The sequence below is a fragment of the Salarias fasciatus genome, chromosome 14 (genome assembly GCF_902148845.1).
Source record: "Salarias fasciatus chromosome 14, fSalaFa1.1, whole genome shotgun sequence".
Taxonomy (NCBI): domain Eukaryota; kingdom Metazoa; phylum Chordata; class Actinopteri; order Blenniiformes; family Blenniidae; genus Salarias; species Salarias fasciatus.
The window spans coordinates 13,673,343-13,695,447 of record NC_043758.1 but is presented as its reverse complement, the minus strand read 5'-3'; the positions used below and the strand labels follow the sequence as shown (position 1 = coordinate 13,695,447).

Below are 22,105 nucleotides of genomic sequence, written 5' to 3'. Positions count from 1 at the left end.
CAGACACATAGACATGCAGCACAGCTTTATCGATGCTGTAGTAAAGGAGGGAAAGATGGCTGTGATAACAGAACTCCAGCAATATGGTTAATCTCTGCTTTCGGCTGACTTAACAGCAAACTTAAGGATAATGTAATCTAGACATATTGACAGTGATCATGTAAACACTAGATAAAAGCTCAAGCTGGGATGGATGGGGCAATTATTTATTGATAAGATGGATTTTATTTTTTAAACGAATTAAGAAAAACATAGATTAGTTCACCGTGAAAGTTATTGAACATGGTTGCCATCCTAAAATAGGTTCATGACAATTCAAGGCCAGTCGCAGCGTTCTGAGCAAAATCACAGAAATAAAGTTCATTTTGATAGAAGTCAGTGTGATGAATCTTCTGGACTCGACAAAATATTAACGAAATTCAATCTGTTCATGGATAAGACATTTCATAGTGGTGTCCCACCGTACCATATGACCTTAATGCAGCCAGTCAGTGAGTCAGTCAGTTAACTAACTAGTCCGCTGCTTAACGTGACACGTTCAAGAAAGTTCCACTGAGACGGGTTCATGTAATGTCTCACCAGCAAACGGCTCCAGCCAAATTCATCCGAGTATTTTTTTTTTTTTCCTCAGAGGCTTCATAATCCAAATAGAGGCCTTGTCTAACATCATGCAGACTGTGTGTTTTCCGAGATGTGAGGTACATCTGTCCTTCATCTTGTTAGTGTTTGGATTTGACACCTACACACTTTTGCTGGGAGAGTCTTGAGAATCTTGTTCCTGCTTTCATCAGAGGGGAACGGCTTAAATTGTTGTGTATTTTCAAATATTAACAGATTTCCTGTCTCTGGGCATCCATAAAACTGGATGGTGGGAAGGAACTGAGGCGCAGAGGCAATCATTTAGGGAACATGGAGGAGAAGACGTTAGCCGGCAGAGTCTCCAGGGAACCTGGTTCTGAGTTTTTCACTTGACACCCAGCAACATCCTCCCTGCTTTATACTGTAAAACATTTCTCACCACAATGTAGAACATGCGTTGTTTGCAGGCCTTGCTTACGTCCGTACAGCTGTCATTTTCATGTTGTTCATACGGTATTTTCAGCATTTCCTCTGGGAACTCAGAGTATTCCGGGGCCACGGAAGGACGAGCGCTGGGATGTGACGTGGGCGTTTGGTGAGAGGGACGGAGCTGAAAGCCACAGTCTAGTCACCTTCTGAGCCCCCCCACACGCCACCCCCTCTCGGTGTGACTCAGTGCTGTGGAGCGGAGGCAGGGAGGGTTGAAAATCCCCGGCCCTCCACCCCTGGCTCAAAACACGTGGGAATGGGAAAACTCCATCCTATATTTAACCTCCAGGTGTCTGTCTGCTGTGTGCATACATGCGAGGAGCAGCAAGTGAGTCATCTGCAGCTGGGTGGCAGACGGCTTATCTTATAGGGAAAAATCAGACAGGACCTTGTTCCTGTGGGATTAGCGGAGCTGGAAAAGCTGTGTGTCAGCCACCTAATGCTTCACAGTCATCTCCCTCCGATGAGAACTTCATCAATCTGAGGCTGAACATGTGTGATTTAGATTTAAGTGAAACGTAACAAGAGAAAAGAGCCAGACGACTAGAAATGTCAAGAGAAGGGTAAACAGCTTCAGCATTTTGGGGGAATAAAGGAGCTTTCCTAAATAACCTCCTTGATTAATGCACAGTCTGTTAGTCTCCTGATGATCGCTGCGTCTGGCTGAGTGGAGGAGCAGGGTTTCGAAAAGGTAAAAGGCAATGCTTGAAACACAGAATTGCAGTAAAGCCGTGTCGTCTTTGTTTGAGCAGAAAGCAACATCGCTGAGTCAAATCACTTACTGCCGTTTCCCCTCAAACCTGTCTAAATGATAGCAGTCGATTATGGCTGACGACCATCACAAGAGCAACCTCATACAGTTATTCATATAAAGTCCAGAAGTCCAGCTCAGCACAACCTTTCCAATCATCTGATTTATTAAGAGTGCTGAGTGTCATTCCCAGTGGACTGAAAAGGGATTTTACCCCTCTCTCTTCGGTCGAGGATTTTCTGGCCTCTTAGAGGAGGTTTTTTTTTTTTTTTTTGTAAGTCTTTCTGCTCAAAGCAAGCCTGGATTCTGATTCATCTCCACGCCAAAAGCTACAGAGAACTTGGAAAATAAGCCACATCACGGTAACAGGCGCACACTTTCTCTGAAACACTTTTGCTTGCAGGGGTTACCACATCTATGCTTGTTCAGAGAGCATATAATTTTCACAATGCAGTGTATGCAGTGTCTGTCCGGTTCCTTTGAGCAAACCCGTACTCACTTTCATTTGTCTTGATCACATTTTATCCTGTGAAACAAAACAAAAAAAAATCCTTGAAACTTTACAAAGACACCCACACAAACAAACTAAAACATAAATACAGTTGCCCCAAGCGCTCCACGCATACACAGTCCGTACACTTTAAGACCTCCGAGCCAGCGGAGCGATAAGATTAGAGGAAGTATGTGGGTGTGAAATAGCTGTGGTGTGGGACTTTCTAGATTCACGCAATCTACCCGGACTGCAGGCCCTGCTTTTTATTAAGAGTTCAGACTGATGGGAATACACAGACGCTGATGACACCCACACATGTATCCTGCACAGATACAGTATTTACACACCCACACATTAAACATGTCAACCTTATGCATCAATCCACAATTGTCTGCGAACTCAGACACAACTATTTTTATACACGCTTTTACAAAAAGGGAATTTTTTTCTTTCTTTTTTTTTTTTCATGTAATGCCCGTCTGGAAAGCCTCACCGCTGATGCAGTCACATACAAGAATGAACAACAGTGCACCATATGCAGAAATCACCCTGTTTCCTTAAATACCCCAAGAAAACAGGCTGCGGAGCTGAAGCTGGACCCAGGGCAGTAACCCTGAGGTTGTGACTTCTGCACCGGAGCAAACAAAGCAAAAACCCAGAACCATCAGAGGGTCCATTAACAAAGCCAGAGGCCTGACAAGGCTTTCTTTGTTTCATAATTAATGCAAACGTGATAACCGTGACATTGACTGTTGGGCGGGCTGTACATCAACATCTCCGACACATGAAAATGAACGCTACCATTCATCATTACAGAAGGCTAATGGACCCCATAAGACTGAATTATTAAGCACAACACAAGAGATCTTTGTGCTGGATTAATGGAAGCATGCAGCACAACACATTTATTACAGAGACACACTGTAGTCAGTGTGTTATCGCGTCAATTGTTGGCCATACAGGAGGTTGAAACTTCAAATTATTGCGTAAGTTAAAGCAACAGGAGCAAAGCTGCCTTTGTGCGGTTGGTGTTAACAGATTTGTTGTGTGTAAACTTCTTACAGTCTCCACACATCCCCTCTCCCCGTCGTGTTGTGCATCTGTCTGCGAGGTTTCTGCCTCTGTGCACAACAAACGCTGACTGGAATCCCAACCTGCTTCATGTAAATATGCTGTGCATGAAGAAAGAGGAAGCTCTCTTTTCTGATTCTTATGTCACGTCAGTGGTCTCCTATTAATATGATGTGTCTGCTGAAAGCTGCTCCAGCACAGACTGATAATGGAAAAGGAAAGGAAAGAGAGGTAAAGAGAAAATTTATTCATTATTCAATCAATCTACTCACACCAGAGCAGCACTTTGTGGTGTATTTTCAGGGAAAGAGGGAAATACGTGCAGGATGTTGTGGGTTACAAACAGAGCTGAGGAGGAGAAATCAGGAAAATAAAGATATAATTAACTCAACAGTAAAAGGAATTAACTGAATTTTATCATGTCAAGTAATCAAACCTGTGATCAGAAAAATGCAAACCAAATTCTTGCATCCACAATTTTAATTTCAGTGAGAACAAGAAGATCTCTATAATGTTATCCGTCAATCGTCTTCTGAAATGCTTCCTTGGGATTGATTCGAGAGACTAAAAAGCCAAACACCCTCGAGTTTTACTCTGTACTGCAGAGCTGGATTTTTTTTCCCAGATACTTTAGACAGCAAAAAGCTGCGATCAAAAATAGCAGTCGTTCCCTGTACTTGTCAATACGAGCACACTGAGAAGCAGAGTTGCTGGGAAAGTCCTCAAAACAATGGACTGAAAAGGTTTTCTGGACTCTCAGAGCCGCACACCGCAGGCTATTGATTGTTTATTTAGTTAGAAGGTTGCCCAACGATCACATTTCCCTAATCGAGGCGGATTACAGAAAGAAATACGATGCTGCATAAATTAGGCCGTATGATGCTGCCCTTCTACTGAATTTCACATCATAATGCTCCAGTAATTAGATTTGGTGAACTGTGCATTAGGCCTTGTTTAGGAAAGAAAGGAACAGGAATGGACTATTAGTGACAAACAGCATCATGAAGATGAGATGGGGTGAAGTGTTTGTCTAATTCAGAAAGATTTGATTTATTACAACAAAGACTTGACCGTCTACGCCTGTCATCAGTACAATCTCATTTGTTGAAAATATACACCCGGGACCCCAGCAGAAGAAAAATAAAGTATTCAAAAGTCATTTAAAGTACCACATTTATAAATGCTGTAGTTAGGATGACATCAATGCACAACTCTTCAAATGAAGTGGAAGATTAAACTCTTTGTTCATATTCATAGCAAAATTTGTTTTATAAAAATAGTTTACATTAATATTGCAAGTAAACAATAGCTACCCATATATACTCATTCAGCATGGTTCCTTTGGATCACATTGATGCCCCAAACAAAGCTAGTTATAAGGATCCAGCAGTTAAATTTTCCAATGGAATGTGCTACTGGAAAGCCCAAGATGTGCTCTTTAAAATCAAACAGGAACAATTAGAATATCTCAGATGTGTAAACAGAAATGGGGACAACATTGTCACTGAATCATTTCAAATTCAAAAAGGACAAAATCTTTCAAAAAAGGCAGTTTGCAAGGTCAAAACCATGGAAGAAGCCTTTTCTCTATTATAAGATTACACTGAAAGTGAATTTATCACAAGTGGACTCAGTTAATCAGTTAATATTCTGTACTTGTAGAACAGCTGAGAGAGCTGTCTGTCATTCTTGGGTGTGATCCAAGAGACATCTTTGGCCTAAATTAACGCGGTAAGTGAGAAAACTGTTGTTTCAAGTGATGATTTAGTTTTATGGCTGCCCTCTTCAAAGCTGAAGACACACGGTCCTTTAGGGTGATGCAGGACTAATGTGAATCCAGACACTCTCCTAATGGGGGCCCATTACAGTCCACATTGCAAGAACTATTCATTTTTTATGAGAGGGGTGGATCCGTTGGCGTCTTATATCAGGGGGGCATTCACTGATACTGGTTATATATTTGGCACTTAGAGGATTTAGTGAAGATATAGGTCTAAAGCCTGGTTCTGCCCTTAGGGGGCAATGGATCATGAAGTGAGGTCTGGGGACTTGTAAGCATGCTTTGGAGACAATCATAAAAATGGACTGGAAGCCAGTGAATTAATCTTGATGCATTTTTTTTCTCCCGATAACTCCGTTCTATATTGGAAGTATCACATTTTCGGCTCAACGTATTTTGGCGTCCTAATGCCATTGACTTTGTGTCCTGATGGTCTGATCATGGAGCGGTGCCCCTCAGTGTGGAGAAGCAAGCTTGTGCTTGGATGTTGGGGAGTTTGAATCCCACTGATGGCATGCTACCGTTGTAGCTGCATGAGAAAACCCTTGACCTTTAAGCTGAGCCTCTGCACTGCAGGAGTGTATCAATGAAGCCTTTTTTTATGGGGATCTACATGTTGAACCAGTGACATTCCACCAAAGGAAAACTGGTCTAATTTTTAGACCAAAGTTTGAACTATATCACTTGAGACTGGCACTCAGATGGGTTTCACTTGTATTGGGGGCGTGCAAGAGGTTAAGAGGTAATGTCCTCACATAGCAATGGAGTCAGATCATTTGTGATTCTCATCATTGCTCCCTGATGTTGCTGAGTTTACATGGGAATCTGTATTTTTAAATGACCACGATGCATTTAGGTGTACTTTCCTTTGTATTTTTGTGCAGATCTGCTATTAAGTCTTGCAGTGCTTGTCTTGACTTTACAGCTCATCAGGATTAGTTTCATTTTGCAAGGTTTTACAGAGGAGTATTTATGTTATCAGCAATTTTCCACAGCTTTTTTTTTTTTTAATCCTACATGATTCTTAATGGAATCTTGTAATAGAAATGTACACAGATCATGAGGCTCTGCACCAAACATTGCACTGACACGAGGGGAAGGTTGAATTGAAATGGGTGACAACACAAATCTCCCGGGCATGAAGATTCAGGTGAGGCTGATCACGGGGGGGGGGGGGGGGTGATCACAGGGGGGCTCGCGGCCATAATGCCAGAGACCTAATTAAACCGTCTTCACGGATTTATGATGTAAGATTATTCATGATTCTCATCCCTGCTGCCTCCAGACAGTGATCCTCTCCAGTCCGATCGCCGCTGCCGGAGCAGACAGGTCGTCCTCATCAGGGCGGGGGGGTCTGGGGGGGGCGCACCTGCTGTCCCGCTCGGTCTGCGGACGGCTGTGACAGCGCACCGTCAGAGCACATCTGGAGGGAAACAGGCAGCCCTCCCGCAACACCTGTGCGGACTTTTAACGTGACAACACCGGGACGCACGGGGAGACGCAGCACGCGCGTCGCGCTACTTCTTCTTCTTCTTCTTCTTCTTTTTCCCGGGAGATCCAGAGATGATGCCCCGTCTGCGGGGCGGCGGCGGCGGCGGCGGCGGCAGGACAACCTACACCGGCACCTTCCTGTCGGCGTGCCTGATCTCCGCCTGCCAAGCCGCCCGGAGCTGCGGGGGGGTCCAGTGCGGCGACGGCCAGCAGTGCTGCCCCCCCGTCCTCACCGGGAACGGCAGCGCCAGCTCCGCCGTGCGCTGCTGCAAGCTCCCCATCCACATCTTCTTCGACAACGTCGGCTGGTTCACGCGGAAGCTGTCCGGCATCCTGATCCTGCTGCTGCTCTTCGCCATGGGCTACTTCATCCAGCGGATCATCTGCCCGCGGCCCCGCCGGCACCCGCACCACGACCGCGGCGAGGAGCCCTCCCTCTTCCACGGACACGCGTCCGCGTCCCAGGACTCCCTGCTGGACCGGTACCCCGAGTACAGCCTCAGCGACATGGCATCGCCCAGCCTGCCGGCGTACGACGAGGTCAAGTATCTGCCCACGTACGAGGAGAGCATGCAGGAGACGCACCGGGACCGAGACCGGGACCGGTCCGAGGAGAACTTGCTGTCGGAGAGCGAGCGGGGCGGCGCGGGCAGGGCGCGGGCGGCGGGGCCGAGGCGCGGGGACCAGAGGCGGGATGTCCTGGAAGTACCGGCGGCGCAGCAGAGCCCAAGGACATCTCGGAACTCAGTTTGACGGGAAACGGACAGAAAACAGGGACGCGTTTCCCCCAAGTTCAGAACACCAGGGTAATATCTGCAGAGATACAAACTCAAGTGCAATTACAGTCCTGAATGTAAAGGGGAAAGGAGGAGGCTGTCTTCTTTTTTTTTCCCCTTTCTTTCTTCTTTTTAGGGTCATAGAGGATCATCACTCGCCTTTTGTATGCAAATGACCGCTTGGGTTAAGTAAAGGAGATTATAAAATAAGCGGGGGCGGCTGCCATTGACGCGCATTGTGCCGGGACGCAGCCAAATTGGCTCCGGCACAATCGCATTAAGTTTTACTTCAGCTCCTCAATTTCAAGTGGCACCGTGAAACAGTTGCCCTGTCAAATTTTCTGTCCTGTCCCACTGCTGAATATTCTGCCGAACCTGAACAATCTCCTAATATTTTATGTATTCTTCATTGGATTTGCATCCAAAAGGAAAAGTGTTTCTCGCAGCAAATCCAAAGTGCAGAGAGGAGCTTGGATGAAGGGATAAAACAGCAGTTTTAATACTTTGTGAGGCTGGTTCCTGCTAATGTATATCCTAATGGCATAAGAGCAATATTATATTCAGATGCACATGGTGTGTCTCCTGCAAGGGCAGAGCAGTAACTTGTGTGCCAGTGCTCAGATCCTGGGAGCCTTCCTGCCTCTCTGTCTGTGGATTTTCCCAAGTTTTGAACAAAGGAAAAGAAAAACAAAGGTGGAGATTAGAGCTGGCATGCTGGTGTGGGTCAAGCTGCCAAGAAGCAAAGTTGGATTTCAGTGATAGCATATCAGAAAAAGATCACAACTCCTGCCCCAAGCAGAGCAGCGCTCTGACCAAACAAAGGACTAAAGGACACAAGAAAGAGGGCAATAAGGTATCCGCCCCGGCAGAGTCTGAAGACACAGACTGGAAAACATCTTCCAACTACAATTTCACATATTTGTTGACCGTAACTGTAATAATGAAACTGTGCAAATAAAAGAACAGTTGTCTTTTTAACTGCAACAACATGAAAATTGAGCATGCAAATCAGACTTTTCTTTCTTCTTTTTAACATAAACTGAAGCAGAGTCGGTTGCTGATAAAGAAAATCCCACCCGACATTACTTTACCTTCAAGTTCACAACACAAAAACACAATAAATACAGAGACAGTCTCCGTGAAAGCTGTACATAATCTGTACATTCATTTTAATGCAATGTTTTGAATAACTACCCATGAAACACGCCGATACACCAACCTGCCGCTCAAACCCCAAAATTACACATATTCAGTTTGAGTAGCCATGTTTCATCTTTTTGAAAAAAATAAATTAGCTAAGTGATCAAGCAATCTTAGAAAATTATCACCGATAACTCTTTGGTCAACTGACTTAAACAAAGAGGATTATTTATTCTTCTTTCTTGAGGGGAATAAGTATTCTGTAATCAACAATGCTGCTTTGAAGGAACTACAGACGAACAGTTGTGAATACGCTGGCGTTATTCATGAAATCACCCTCGGCGTGGTTACTTGCCTCCAAAAAGGAAGTCTAATAAACTTTTACGAGGAGGACATAAGACAGAACATTCACATTACACTAATTTTCATGATGGACAATAAGCCGTCCGAATATGACACAAGAACTCTCAATTATCTGCAAAACACAAGAAGAGGCCAGGAGCTCCTCTTCTGCTCCGGACTCAAGAGCCTGAATGTGATTGTGGTGGCTTGTGTAATCCAACACCGGCATCCTGTGATGGCAGAGCCAATACTGATCACTGATGGCTTTCTTTTCCACAGGAGAAATTGTGGGTGGGTGCAGTTAGCACTTAAAAGCATTTAGCCCATGGCTGAAACCCACTGATGGGTATATGACGATGAGAATGTGACCCCAACATGCAAAATGTCACGGATAAATACTGCAAAAACTATGACGCGCGAATGTTGTGCTCCGTCGCCTCTTTCCTGGTCACTATGATTCATTGTACGCATTTAACATGTAGAGCGAGAGCAGAAGACAAACAAAGCTGCAGTTTGCACTGACTGAGCTTATTGATTTTGATCCAGTTCATCTACTGATCTTGTTATTCTGTTGCTCTCCAGACCAAAGAGGAGATAAACTACAAAGGTCAAATCAATAAGCATTATCCTCATTAATTGTACATCATATCCAGGAAGTGTATTTTGGAGGGAGCTGCATCGCTGGGCGATTAATTCATTATACAAGAGCGTGCTCATCATCGAATGTGGGTCTGCAGCTTTCTGGTTTAATAAAGAACATAATGTTTTTTTTTTCGAGAGTATTTAGTTTCAAAAAGTGTGAAATTCTTACACAGGCCGAGCCAAGTCGAAAGAGTATCGTCTTCGTTTGACGTAGTTGAACTAAATACACCAGACTCAAAATGTTACATAAGATGCTGAATTGAGAACGAATATGCAAAACAGGTTTAAATAAATACAAGCCCAAGTCAGAAAAGGTGACAATAGCTAATATTCTTTTTAAGTTTTAGACCTCAAATAGTGTTTACATCTTATTGTGAATAAAATCTTGGTTTTTGAAAATTGCAGATCAATTGCACTCTTTTATAGGAATATAGGTTGAAAATTTGTAATTACTGCAAATGTTTTGGTAACATTAGCAATATTTCAAATCCTGTTTACTCTATAGCTTAAAAATAGTCCACTGGTTTAGCATGAGGGGCCACTCTTTAGCGGTAATGCATGTGAAACCTGACTCCTTGCTGATAAGTCTTTTCATAGACTAATATTGTTTGGTCTGGGAGGCAGTAAGTAGGCTCGGAAAGCTTGCAGACAGAATAGCAGGATGAGAGATAAGCTTTTTCTTCATCTTTTTTTTTCTCCAGAGGGACTTCTATATGCTTTAAACAGCAAAACTGCAAGGCGCGGAAAAGAAAAATAAAGGCACAACAAATACAGAATCCACAAAGATTTTCATTGATCGGCCGTCTTCTCTGATGTTTCAGCAGCACTCAGTTTGCTGGATTATGTTGATCACTTCTACCGTATTTATCAGCATCTTGTTGATATGGTCTAGAAGCCGTTTCTGGAGCGCCCCGAGACTGAAGTTCTCCCGGCCAGGCCGCTAAAGGAGATGGATAGGCTATAACGGTCCGCTGATGCACTGGCCTTCTGCCAGCCAGGGGGTGGAGCTCCACTGCAAGCGGTCGGTTTCACACCTCAGCAGAAAAGGAAATACAAGAATAATTCAAAGAAAAGCCCTACTGTAGACATATTGGACTATAAAACTCTCACACACCCAGAAATATCTTCTGGGTGTATATGCATAGCTGAAAAAATATCCCAAAAAGCAGTGAATCATCGAGGCATCAAAGGATGATGAAAAAGAGAGAAAGCAAAGAAGGGATGAATGTATATGGTGCAGCAACGTGTTTTATTAACAGAGAACCTTTCTGGTATTTACAGGAGGTAACAGGTTGAATGTATAAAGTGCAAAAATATATTTCATGAAAACACAAACAAAAATGAAAAGAAAGAAAGCGCTCATTTGGACAAATAAGATCAAGAAAGATAGGAATCCGGTTCCAGTGAAATAAGTCCCCCTGTCAGAGAGGCCTGAAGAAGAGTCCAGGAAGAAGAAGATCTCTGGGTTTGGAGTTTCCATGTTACTCCTGTAGTCCAACGATGGAAGCATTTCAGCTGTGATTGAGAATGTTCGATAGTTTTTCTCAAACTAAAGTTCGAAGTTAAGCCCCTCTGGAAGTCAGCGCCGTGAGGCCACACTGCTCCTCACAGAGGCATTCGCAGCTTTTTCTCTCTCTTTGGACAACTCCATCTCAATCTTCGCCTGGATTTTTTCCCAATCTACTTCAACCTGAGAAAAACGATACAAAAAAAGTGGCATGAGACAATAAGACTAAATGACTACCCCCCTTAAATTATGACAGTCTTTAATGCTCCCTTGTTATTTCTTGTTTTAAAGCAACCATTTCACAGAGCTTATGCTCTTTTTCCCCAAAAGGAGGCACTGAAGAGTGTGCATGCAGTGTATAAAGAACTAATATCCTATGGGAAGAAATTAGAAATAGACACCACCCACCCAGTGTCCAGTGTGATCGCTGTCTGAATCACTTTATATAATGCGCTGAGGCGGCCTGCAGCAACTCACCCCTTCAGAATACTGCAGGAATCTCTGATTGGTCTCTTTCCTGCCAAATCTTTGTAGGAACTTCTCTCTATAGGCCAGTACGGTGTCCACGTGGGTTTTGTGCTTAACTGCCAGCTCCAGTGCCCTGGACAGCAAAATGACAAGATGCAGATTAGAGACCTACCTCACCTTGACTCTCTCACTCCTAAATGTAGTTCAACTCTTAAAGGATAAAACGTAGGAGGTTGAAGGAAAAAAGCGTGGCCCTACTGACTGCAAACAAACAGAATTGTACCTCTCCCAGTTGAAAAGGTCAATGTTGACTTGTATGGCCTGGTACACGAGCCCGGCTTGTAAGAGGCTGGCCTCAGCCTCCTGAATGTGACCGCTGAACAGCAGCGTGTGGGCCAAAGACGACTCCTTCGACGGCTGTTCCCTTATAAAGTTGATGTACTGCACTCTGGGTAACTAAAAGAGAGAAAGAGCAAGATGAAGGGGATTATCAGTGTCTGAAATCATTAAAACGTGTGTCTGTGCAAAGCAGACTGGTACAGTCTGCCCAGCTGGTTTCATCCTGTACTGATGCTCCTACCTCTCCAATGGCAGCGTAGGCCATCTCCGCTGTGTTGAGCTCCCGGCTGGCCATCGCCATCCCAGCAAGACACGCCCACAGAGACTGGTCCTACAGACGGAAGAGGACGGATCATTTTTCAATGACAACTTTCCTCTCCATAAAGTAACCTTTCAGATGACATTTGCTGTGTAGTCGCCTCCAAAAATCTGCTTGTGTGTAAAAAAGTCTCACGATAACACCTGAAATCGAGTAGCATTCAAAAACAGCAGTCAGACACTGCAAACAAACAGAACTGCAAAGTGAAGACAAAACCTGGAGGTGAAGTTTCACGCCGTCAGCTGCGTTCTGTGGAAAAGCAGAAGTGTGACAAGACTGCAAAGGAGCTGCAGGTACCTGATGCCCCACTGGCTCGACAGGGAGGAACCAGGAGCAGGAACTCTTCACTTGAACCTCACTTCAACCACAAAGTGCACTGAGAGTATGCAAAGCAGGTTTCTTTTTTTTAAAAATTTTAACTATAATAATTATAGCCTCTGGATAATAATAAAAATCCTCTGATAAAGTTCAATATTTTAGAGAAATGACATTTGTGATTTTCTGACTTACACGCCTATTAATTAATTAAAATGTTCCAGTTTATGTTTAATAAAGTTTGAATGTAGAGATTTTTTTTGGTGGATAAAGAGGGATAATGGACAGCTGGACAGATCGCGTGCATGTTCTCACACTGAGTCAAGACGCATGACACAGAAACAGAAAAAAAGAGACCAACATGTTCATCAATGTAAACAGATGTGTCACCACTTGTTTTTTGGACAGCTGCAATAATCAGATTTAAGGCCTGACCACCAATTGGCCGACAGCGGAGGAAAATGCACATCAGAGTCACCGCTCTGTAATTCCCACTTTAATCAGTGTCATCACATAGACAAACAGCTCTAATTGGAAACAATTCCTGGAAACACAGAAATAACACTGACGGGCGCTGCCTGAAGGCACAGAGATGACAGAACCAGCTCCGTTCTGGTTGCAATCTGCTTTTGGGGTGTTGTATAATAATTAAATCATAGATATTATTCGATTTTTGCAGTGTCTGGACATAGAACTGTTGACTATGTCATGTAATCTCTAATATCAGGTAAGATCTCACTGACAGAAATCAGTGGTGATTCTGGGGGGGAAAAAAACACACACACACAACCGCCAAACTTTTACCAGAAGCAGAGGGGGGAGGGGTTAAGGAAAAAAAGCTCTTAAAACCAGTGCCTCTTTCCATCCCTTTTGTTCAGCCCGTCTCTCGCGACGACTTGTCCATTTCTCCAGCGCTGCGGTTACTGTATCGTTGCCCAAGCGAAGGCTGGGTCTCACACTGCGTCGGGTGTGCGTGAGTGCAGAAGGTTCGCAAACAGAACAATGTGCATTTATGAGTGGGGTCTGGGGGGGTGGGGGGTTAATCCGGTAAGTGGTGTCACCAGGCTAATTGACGGCTAATTAAAGCCTGCTGGTCTGGTCCCATAAAACTGTCTACTACCTTCTCATTTCACCCCCAGCCTCCCTTCCTTTCATACATAACATCGATGCATGCATGTGACACACGCCACAGGAGCCTGAACTGTACTGGTGCAACAGACTGCAGGATATTTCACACTTTCCTGAGGTTAACTACACACAAATGCAATGTAAAAGTGCTCAAAAGAGCACAATGGGATTGTATTCAGGTATTTAAAAGAAACGCGCTTACAAAAAACATGACGAGGTGGAGACAGATAAAAAAAAAAAAAAAAAAAAAAAGATGTCGCTGTAATTAAAGCTGAGGTGAAGGTCAACATTTCTTCAATGACAGAGTTATCATACTTCAACAGAGACTCGATGGCAGCTTACTTTCGCGAAGCGGCAGAGGCGGAGTGCGTCTTCCCAGCGTGCAGAGCTGCTGTATTCGTGCAGGAGAGCGGGGTACGGCAGAACGCTGCTGTAAACCAGGGAGCCGTCTCCTTGGCGTAACGTCACCTTGGTGCCAACGTAGCTTAAAATGTGGGGGGCACGGCTGAACTCGCTTTGCAACAAACACACACACACACACACACACACACACACACACACACACACACACATATCAGAGTCACAGTCAACAGAGAATCTGCTTTGCTTTGGTCGGTGGGCATAAATGTGTGTTTACTGACATGAACAAAGCAAACTATTGACTGCCAAGCATGAGGGCATCGAAAAAATGGATATCATTTAAAAGTTAATTGTTTTATCAGTAATTTTTATACTTACGACTGAATAATGAAAAAATGATGAGATTAAAAAATATTGGGATAATCAAAGTTCAGGTAAAAAATGCATTAAATAGCGATCTTACTGATTTTTCTTATTTTTGGTTTTCACAACATTTGAGCTAAAATTATAGTTTGAATGCAAGGACAATGTAGTGGCAGGTAAACTCATAAACCAATTTTCAGATCTACCTCAACTTAGAACAACTTTTAACTTTCACTTTGCCAAATCCAGTCTGTCTCCTACCATCGACGTTAAAAAAAACCCCTTGTCTTACAATTTGATAAATGCTTCTTTAAAAAAAAAAAACATGTAAACTGCTACGGGACACGCACTAAAGTATAAGGAGGACAATATAAAACAAAGCAGTACAACCAAGAGCGCAGATTAGTGTAGCAGACATGACGAAGAGGCTTCAGACCGTCTAGTGGACAGTGCAGGCACACTGCCGAAGCACCTCCCGTGTTGGCTGCAGCTGCAGACGTTTGGGCAGGAAGCATTGCGCTTCAAGCGCATGTTCCTGCCAGTAACTAAGTGTTGTACCTTGTGGAATAAGCTGGAAGGTGCAAAAAAATCTTTTTTTTTCTTTCATTGCTCTTATTTTACATCTTTTCATGCAACCTTTCAGATGAAGATCCTGAATGTTTTCTCTCCGTCCTGGTGACCGGTACTTGCTTCGATAATAAGCTGCAGTGAAAGCGGAGCGATGTGCATGTGTTTACCTGCCGTCCTTCAGGAACAGCGTTTTTGGCAGCAGTTCCTTGTCGGTGAAGACGACACTCGGGTAGTACCACACTGTGAGCTGGGTGTCTTGGATTCCACACAGGACGTTAGCGGCGTCGTTCCACGCCATGCTGTGGACCATGCTGCCTACAGGGCAGAGTGCACACACAAGCATTTCATTCATCTCATCTCAGTCAGACTTGTTTCTAAAAACAAAGCCCAGTAATGCACTTGGCCAAGAGAGCCCCCCCCACCCCCCAATTCGTCTCACCAATTTTGCAAATTTTGGGTTCTCGCCCAAGATGACGCACAGAGGTCAAGTAGAGGTCACGGTTCTTGTCTATCAGAGCGATTTTCCTGTCAGCAGACGGGCCACTCTGATCCAGAGCGATCTCCACCACGTCCAGCTACACACACACACACACACACACACACACACACACACACACAAGAGAGAGGGGTCTGTTTCTGATGGAACTATTGTCTGTCAAGTGTATGCGCATATTAGAGACACAGAGAGGGTGTGTGTGTGTGTGCGTGAAGCTGTGTGAGTTTTCGACCAGAGCTGGTTGAATTTGGCGCAGTATCTTGGAGCTGACGCACACAGGCGGACAAAACCAACTGCTGCTGCTTCTTCTCCTGTTCTCTCCCTATTTGTTTGACTCCTGGATTTCTTTATTATGATTGTCATTTAAGAAAAAAATCCAAAAACACAGAAGCCACCATACTGGCTATTTGTCAAGGGAACTAGAGTTATGCTAATGACCTTATACACCATCAACCCTTCAGCTAAGTGTTTTGACAGCACTGACTGTCACTGGCTGTTGAGAGACACCACGTCACATATATTCCAGAAAAATAGTTTCACTCTCATAAGGGACTTTATTCTCAACAATTAATACGGTAATGTAAACATTTGGATTAACTTCCATGTCATTTTCCCCTGGCTCTTTCAGTTGCTCATGCATTAAATTATACTACAAAACATCAAATATTGTCTGAAATGCAGAGGACTGTCATATTCTTCAGCATATACAGCATCCCACTCGACAGGACAGCCCCCCCCCCCCGCCATCCACTGCATACAAAGAGCTTGAGAACTTAAAACACGTGGTTAAAACGATGTGAAAGGACTACCGTACCCACCTTGTGAGTCAAGTGCTTTCCATCACCAAGGACTTTTCCAGTCAAGGCGTCAAAGAGCAAGATGACTGATGTAAAAACGGAGTTTGTTAAAAACACAATCCATTTGAATCATCAGATTATGGTGGACAGAGAAGCCCCCCCTACCTTTTTCGTCGCTCTTGTCTCGGATGGCAACGGTGTCGTTACTGAGTGAGACGCCCTGGGCATTCAGGATGTCAGCTCTCATTCCCGGAAAGTTTGGGGACGATATCGGTCGACCTTCGTAAGAGAATATATACAACCCTGCTCCGTCCACGAGGAGAAAATGCCTGAGAGTGGGAGACAGTGGCCAGCATGGATGAGTGTGCATTCAGAGATTTTTTTAAAGATATGATTGAATGGGGATAAATGCAGAACAACGATGAAAAGAAAATAAATGAAATGTTAATTTAAAAAAAAAAAGAAAAACAAAACTATAACATTTAATTAACTGGAACAAGCAGATAATGTCATCATTTATTGAACATCAACACAGTGCTAATTTACTCGGCAAGAGTCATCGAACTCAGCTGTGATTACAAAATGACCAGTAATCTATTTAGCTCTAAGCTAAGTGTTAAGAACACTGCAGTGGAGTATTGCACAAGAGCTACTCCATATTAATCTAATTTCCCCCAGTGGTTTCACTCTCAGCCTTATTATATGACAGGGCTGGCTAAGCTAGAACACAGCTCGTGTGTGTGTGTGTGTGTGTGTGTGTGTGTGTGTGTGTGTGTGTGTGTGTGTGTGTATGTGTGTGTGTGAGTGCTGTGTTGGCTGCTGCTTGATGAGTGGCTAGTGCAGAGTAATGAAGCATTAGAGGAGCTGATAGACGATCCAGCAGCCTGTTCGCTCTCTTGTTGCACTGCTCCTGGAATAGAAAGACTCACTTCTCTGCTTGCAGGATGAGGCTGACTGTTCCCTCCTTCAGGTCAAAGATGAGGGGAGTATTCCAGTTTCTGGAGCTGGCACAAAAAAAGAAAAAAAAAGCCGTAGAGTCACTCACGGCAGCATGAGACAGAAAACAGAGATTTATCAAAGAAAAAAAAAAAAAGGCCAAATTTGGCACAAGTGCAGAAGACAGAAAAATGTGCAAATATGACTGAAAAGCTAGAAAAGGGGTCTGCCCATTTTTTATTCATGTATCACTTGAAACTGCAAGATAAGGGTTTCTTAGAAAGATTTTCAGCTGTGAAACAGACCAAAAAAAATTAAAAACTACTTATTTACACTACACGGAGGCTGAAGAGCCACATGTGGCTTCAGAGCTACAGTAAGCAGACCTCTGTGTTACAACAAATATATGGAAATGATATTTGAAACACAACAAAATAAAGATGGAGAAAAATAATTTAGGATGAAAAGTGCCAAAACAGCGACTTCTTATAGATTCATTACATGGACAGTCGATGTTGTGGGTGCAGCTATTGTTACCATGAAGTCAATTAAGTCATGTTTATGACATATTGTGCATACATGACAGATGATGTTGACAGAATGTGGACTTCGCCCTTCCCAGTGTTTGATTTTTCCACAAACATCAGAACCATTTTCTCAGGCTGTCTACGAGTTTAAGTGCCAGTTTAATGAGAAGCACTCTCAGGATAAAATCTGATACGATACACTTCTCATCAAGGTAACTCCATACACAGATTCTGATATGTTTTGGAGTTTCTGAATTTAATTTTTTTTTAAATCCTCCAGGTTTGGTCAGAGAGTGTAAAAGCTGGTGAAAAGACTTCTACAAAGCCTCTGAAAATCAAATAGAAAAAATAAATACAGTGTGTCTGAGGGATGATGAGAGACAAACAAAGGCGCGCGAATACTGACTTGTAGACATAGCATTGGAGGGAAGTGGCAACCACGAGGTGACCATGTGCCAGAGAGGCTTTGATGACTCGATCTCTAAACTCCAACACATCCACGGCGTCATCCATCACATTCCTCACCTGCGAGGAAAGTAAAGGAATACATGAAAACAGACATGACATTATTGGAATCAATCAAAGTTCAGATAATTCTACCTTACAGAAAAGTAATTGCAACTAATATAGAAACAATAAAAGAGCAGAGACTTGATTCATTAAAAAGGGGCTGAGCACAGTTACAGGCGAATATCTTTAATGCACGCGAAACACACAGCAGGTCCAAGCGTGCATAGATCAGCTGTGGTCAGCTAAAGCCGTTTTTAATGTGTTTAAATGTGTTCATGCAGTGGCGGGCACTCGTTTTTTTCACCTGCATAGATAAATACTTCCCTTTAGCCCTCGCTGTGACTGAATGAATGAAAAGGTCTTTTCCCAGCACCAGGTGAAAGGTGGGGTTATTTTTACAGCTTTACAAATCTTCCTCCTCAGCTCGCTCCATCAGGCCAAATTTACATGCAACACAACCAGGAATAAAAAACATTCGACCACAAGGTGGTAAATTTAGCTGGCTGATTCACAAACCACTGGCAGATGTGCAGTTTTAAAAGGGACTGCGTGAAGGCGAGGGGGAGGAGCGAGGCAGAAAAAGTGCCTGCGAGACTGAAAATAAATGGCTGATGACCCGACTTTGTTTGGTTTACACAAACTTCCCTTGGTCGAGATGTCTATGGCAAATGAGTGCACACATGTGTTGGCACACATGTGTATGACCTTGTTTCTCTTGGTGTGCGTGCGTGCCCGAAAGTATACAAGTCTGTCAGTGAGTGTGTGTGTGTGTGTGTGTGTGTGTGTGTGTGTGTGTGTGTGTGCATGTGTATTTGTACACTTGGGTGTGTTAACCGCATGTAAACGCTACCTTGTGGTTAGTGCGAGTTTAAACAGTAGAGAATGGTGGAGCGAGGGAGGCAGCTAGACAGGCTGGTCATTGTCATTGCAGGGCTGCACACTGGCACAGTGGGAGGGTCCTACTATAATATATGGCCACAAGTAGCCAAGCATTTGCTTCTTTACATAGCACATTCACTCACTCCTTTACTCTTTATGGTTGTGTCAATATAACTGATTTTGTCTGTACGTTATCTTTCCTCACAGATGGGCTTCTTTCGAGTGATCTTTGTTTCACAAATGTTTACAGACAGCTTGAGCATTTCAAACATAAAACTGTCCTGACAAACTCACTCTGCCGTTTTTAATCATTTATTTGCAACTCCACAGAACTGTGTTTGGGTAAAATGTCAAGTTTATATATTTTTCTGCCACTGATGTGTCAGACTGTTGAATTTAGTAAACTGAAATTAGGCAACAGGATTAGTCTGCAAAAAAATGAAAACAAAATCTATTAATGATGAAACTGCAGAGAAGAACTCGTTCTACCTGCATGGTCCTCCTCTTTGTAAGGGTGATCACATAGTTCTTCCATTCCCAATGTTGTTCAACTACATGGGCGAAGACGACATGTCCATTTCCGCAGGCCCCGGCCAGCTGGGTGCCGTCTGCAGACCAGGCCAAGTTGAACACACTGCCTGTGTTGGGTTTTTCCAATGCATAGGACCACTGGAGAAAAAGGCACAAAACAGTTGGAAGGCAAAATTAACAATATGTACAACAAGAAATTCATTTAGAACACTAAATGGTAACTGGTACCTGTAAGTGAGCTTGGGAACTAAGCAAAAAAGACAACTCTGGTATGACAAAAGCAAGCAATGGCCACAAATGTATCTATGAATCATACCAAAAAAAAAAAAAAAAAAAAAACAACTAGAAATTTGCTCAAGAGCCACGTAGCATCATGGGATCGTCCAGCAGAATCTGGCTCTTGGGATGAAGAATGTTACCTCACTGGGGGGGAAGGAGTCTGAGCCGGTGCAGAAGGTTGAGGGAGTACCAGAATGATGTAGTGGTGTGTAACCCAGGTGGGAAATGGGTTTTTGCCTCAGAATATCCCTTATTAATTTCCCTAAATAATTATTCAAAATCCTCCTCGTTCTCCGCGCGTCATTACGTCACGCGGTCACGTGACGCCGTGCGTCCAATCACGATCTATAAACACCGGTGGCCAGCTGGCACCCGGAAGAATGAGAGGGGCGCACGACGGACAGGGACGCTTCCGGTAGGTTGGAGCATTGCTAGACACCAAACTGAATCTAACCCATCTCTCGCAACTAAACATCATTGAAGTGTTGGGCGTGTAGGAGCCAGTTTACCGGAAGCCGCCGGTTGCTAGTGTTGTGGAAGCCCAGCTGTGCGCGATCAATCTGAGGAGTTGGTGGAGTCGCGTTAGCGTTTAGCACTTATCCTCCATTCATTCCTTTTCATCATTGTATTCCGAATATGTCTATGTCAATCAAGATGTGAAACATGTTATTTATTTATCGGACAATTGATTACTAGTCTGGTAATCATGAAATGAAATTATGCACTTTAACACCAGCTTATGATGCTGGTGTTGTTCCTGCAGCCCCAGCCAATCGCTGGAGCTGTTGGTGTCTTGTCTGTGATACTATGCACTGAAGATCTTAGTCTGTATTTATTCAAATCCAGTTTTAATAAGACGATGTGTTGTACAACATGGAATTATATTTTTGTATTTATGACTAGTCTTGATTCAATGTGCACAATATTGATTGGACCTGTTTTGACGCAGGCCAGGTCGATGGCGAGCCGCTAGGCCCGAGCTGAAAGCTGCACCTGAGAAGCAAGTCTAAGTGGAACCCAATCTGCTCAGGTTGGGTTGGTAGGACGGCTTCTACCCTGCAGCTTGATCTCCTTGTCCTTTCTGCAACCTATCTCTGGGCCACCTTTCTATCATTTCATTTCCCCTCCTAAACCCTTGGACTTTCCTCTGGACGTTTCAAGGTGGACTCAAGAACTGTGTTGCTCCGTCTCTGACGGGAACCTCATTGATCCCCGGCTGGGTGATCAACAATCAAGAAAACAGCGTTGGTGTCCGCTGTCGACACTGATTTGTTGTACGAAGATCACTTCATTGGTTAAGGCTTCATTGTTTTTTTTGTTTTTTCACTTATGTTTGTTGTTGTCTGTGGTGTTGCATTTATATAAAAAAGGTACCGCTTCACTCAGACGTGTTCAGTCTCCTACTTCTCCACTCCATGAGCTGATCTAGTCTTCTGATTGGTCACTGCCCAGAATCTTCACGATCGTTAAAATGTAACTTCCAGGCTACAGGTGCTCACATCCACACACAGCTTTGGCTCTGGAACCAAACGACTTGATAAGGGATGGTCTCCTTCCTATTCAGACACTGCACAGGGTGAGAGCGACCGGCCTGGTGTAGGGATACGCACAAGAGTCCAACTGGCAGACACACAACTGGAGTTTGTCCCAGTGGACAAGAGAGACAAAACTCTGTTGTTTGTGCTTATGCACTGACAGCAGCTCAGAGTATTTGGCCTTCTTGAAGCAACTGGGCGGGGTCCTGGAAAGGGCACCACCAACGGGGACTTCAACGTTCATGTTGCCAATGACTGGGCACCCTGGAATGGGGGGCATTGAGAGGAACGGCTTGCCTGAAATGGCCACGGCTGTAGTATTTGGAAAAAGAATTATCTGTGGCATGGGAGAAGTATGGGGTAGGCCAAGGAGAGGACCTTTGGTCATCTTCAAAGAGGTTCTGGAGCACCAGCGAGCAGCTCAGGAAGAAAAAAAAAACCTTGTTTGACCTTGAATGAGGATATTTTCTGGAGGTGGAAGGGGCGCCCTGAGGCCATCCTGAACCCAGGGGAAATGAATCCCTCACAGGAGGCAGGGCTGTAGGCTTGTCGGGCATCTTTGTTTATTTCCCTGGCGTACGGCATCATGGTAGTCAAACTCCTTGGTATCAAAGCTCCAGGGGAGGATGAGAGGCACCCTGGGGTCGTTTCAATTCTCTAACAATTGGAGAATCACATTTCTTAGCCTCCCC

At 44.0% G+C, this 22,105-nt stretch overlaps 2 protein-coding genes across 3 annotated transcripts in view; one reads left to right on the top strand and one right to left on the bottom strand.

Moving 5' to 3' along the window:
- Positions 1-6,586: 6,586 nt before the first annotated feature.
- c15h3orf80 (chromosome 15 C3orf80 homolog) lies at positions 6,587-7,429 on the top strand. Its single transcript, XM_030108971.1, has one exon. It carries the CDS (start codon positions 6,727-6,729, stop codon positions 7,405-7,407), a length of 681 nt encoding a protein of 226 aa, XP_029964831.1. The 5' UTR covers positions 6,587-6,726; the 3' UTR covers positions 7,408-7,429.
- A 3,368-nt stretch (positions 7,430-10,797) lies between these two features.
- ift80 (intraflagellar transport 80 homolog (Chlamydomonas)) overlaps positions 10,798-22,105 on the bottom strand; it is a 33,402-nt gene continuing 22,094 nt past the window's right edge. For both annotated transcript variants that reach the window (XM_030108989.1, XM_030108990.1), the window contains exons 9-20: positions 19,558-19,737; positions 18,086-18,204; positions 17,146-17,220; positions 16,382-16,545; positions 16,238-16,302; positions 15,363-15,498; positions 15,091-15,238; positions 13,973-14,144; positions 12,110-12,199; positions 11,813-11,985; positions 11,539-11,662; positions 10,798-11,244 (exon numbers count right to left, since the gene is read on the bottom strand). In XM_030108989.1, coding sequence (XP_029964849.1) covers positions 11,134-11,244; positions 11,539-11,662; positions 11,813-11,985; positions 12,110-12,199; positions 13,973-14,144; positions 15,091-15,238; positions 15,363-15,498; positions 16,238-16,302; positions 16,382-16,545; positions 17,146-17,220; positions 18,086-18,204; positions 19,558-19,737 — 1,557 coding nt within the window. In that variant the 3' untranslated portion in view covers positions 10,798-11,133. The remainder of the gene's footprint in view (positions 11,245-11,538; positions 11,663-11,812; positions 11,986-12,109; positions 12,200-13,972; positions 14,145-15,090; positions 15,239-15,362; positions 15,499-16,237; positions 16,303-16,381; positions 16,546-17,145; positions 17,221-18,085; positions 18,205-19,557; positions 19,738-22,105) is intronic.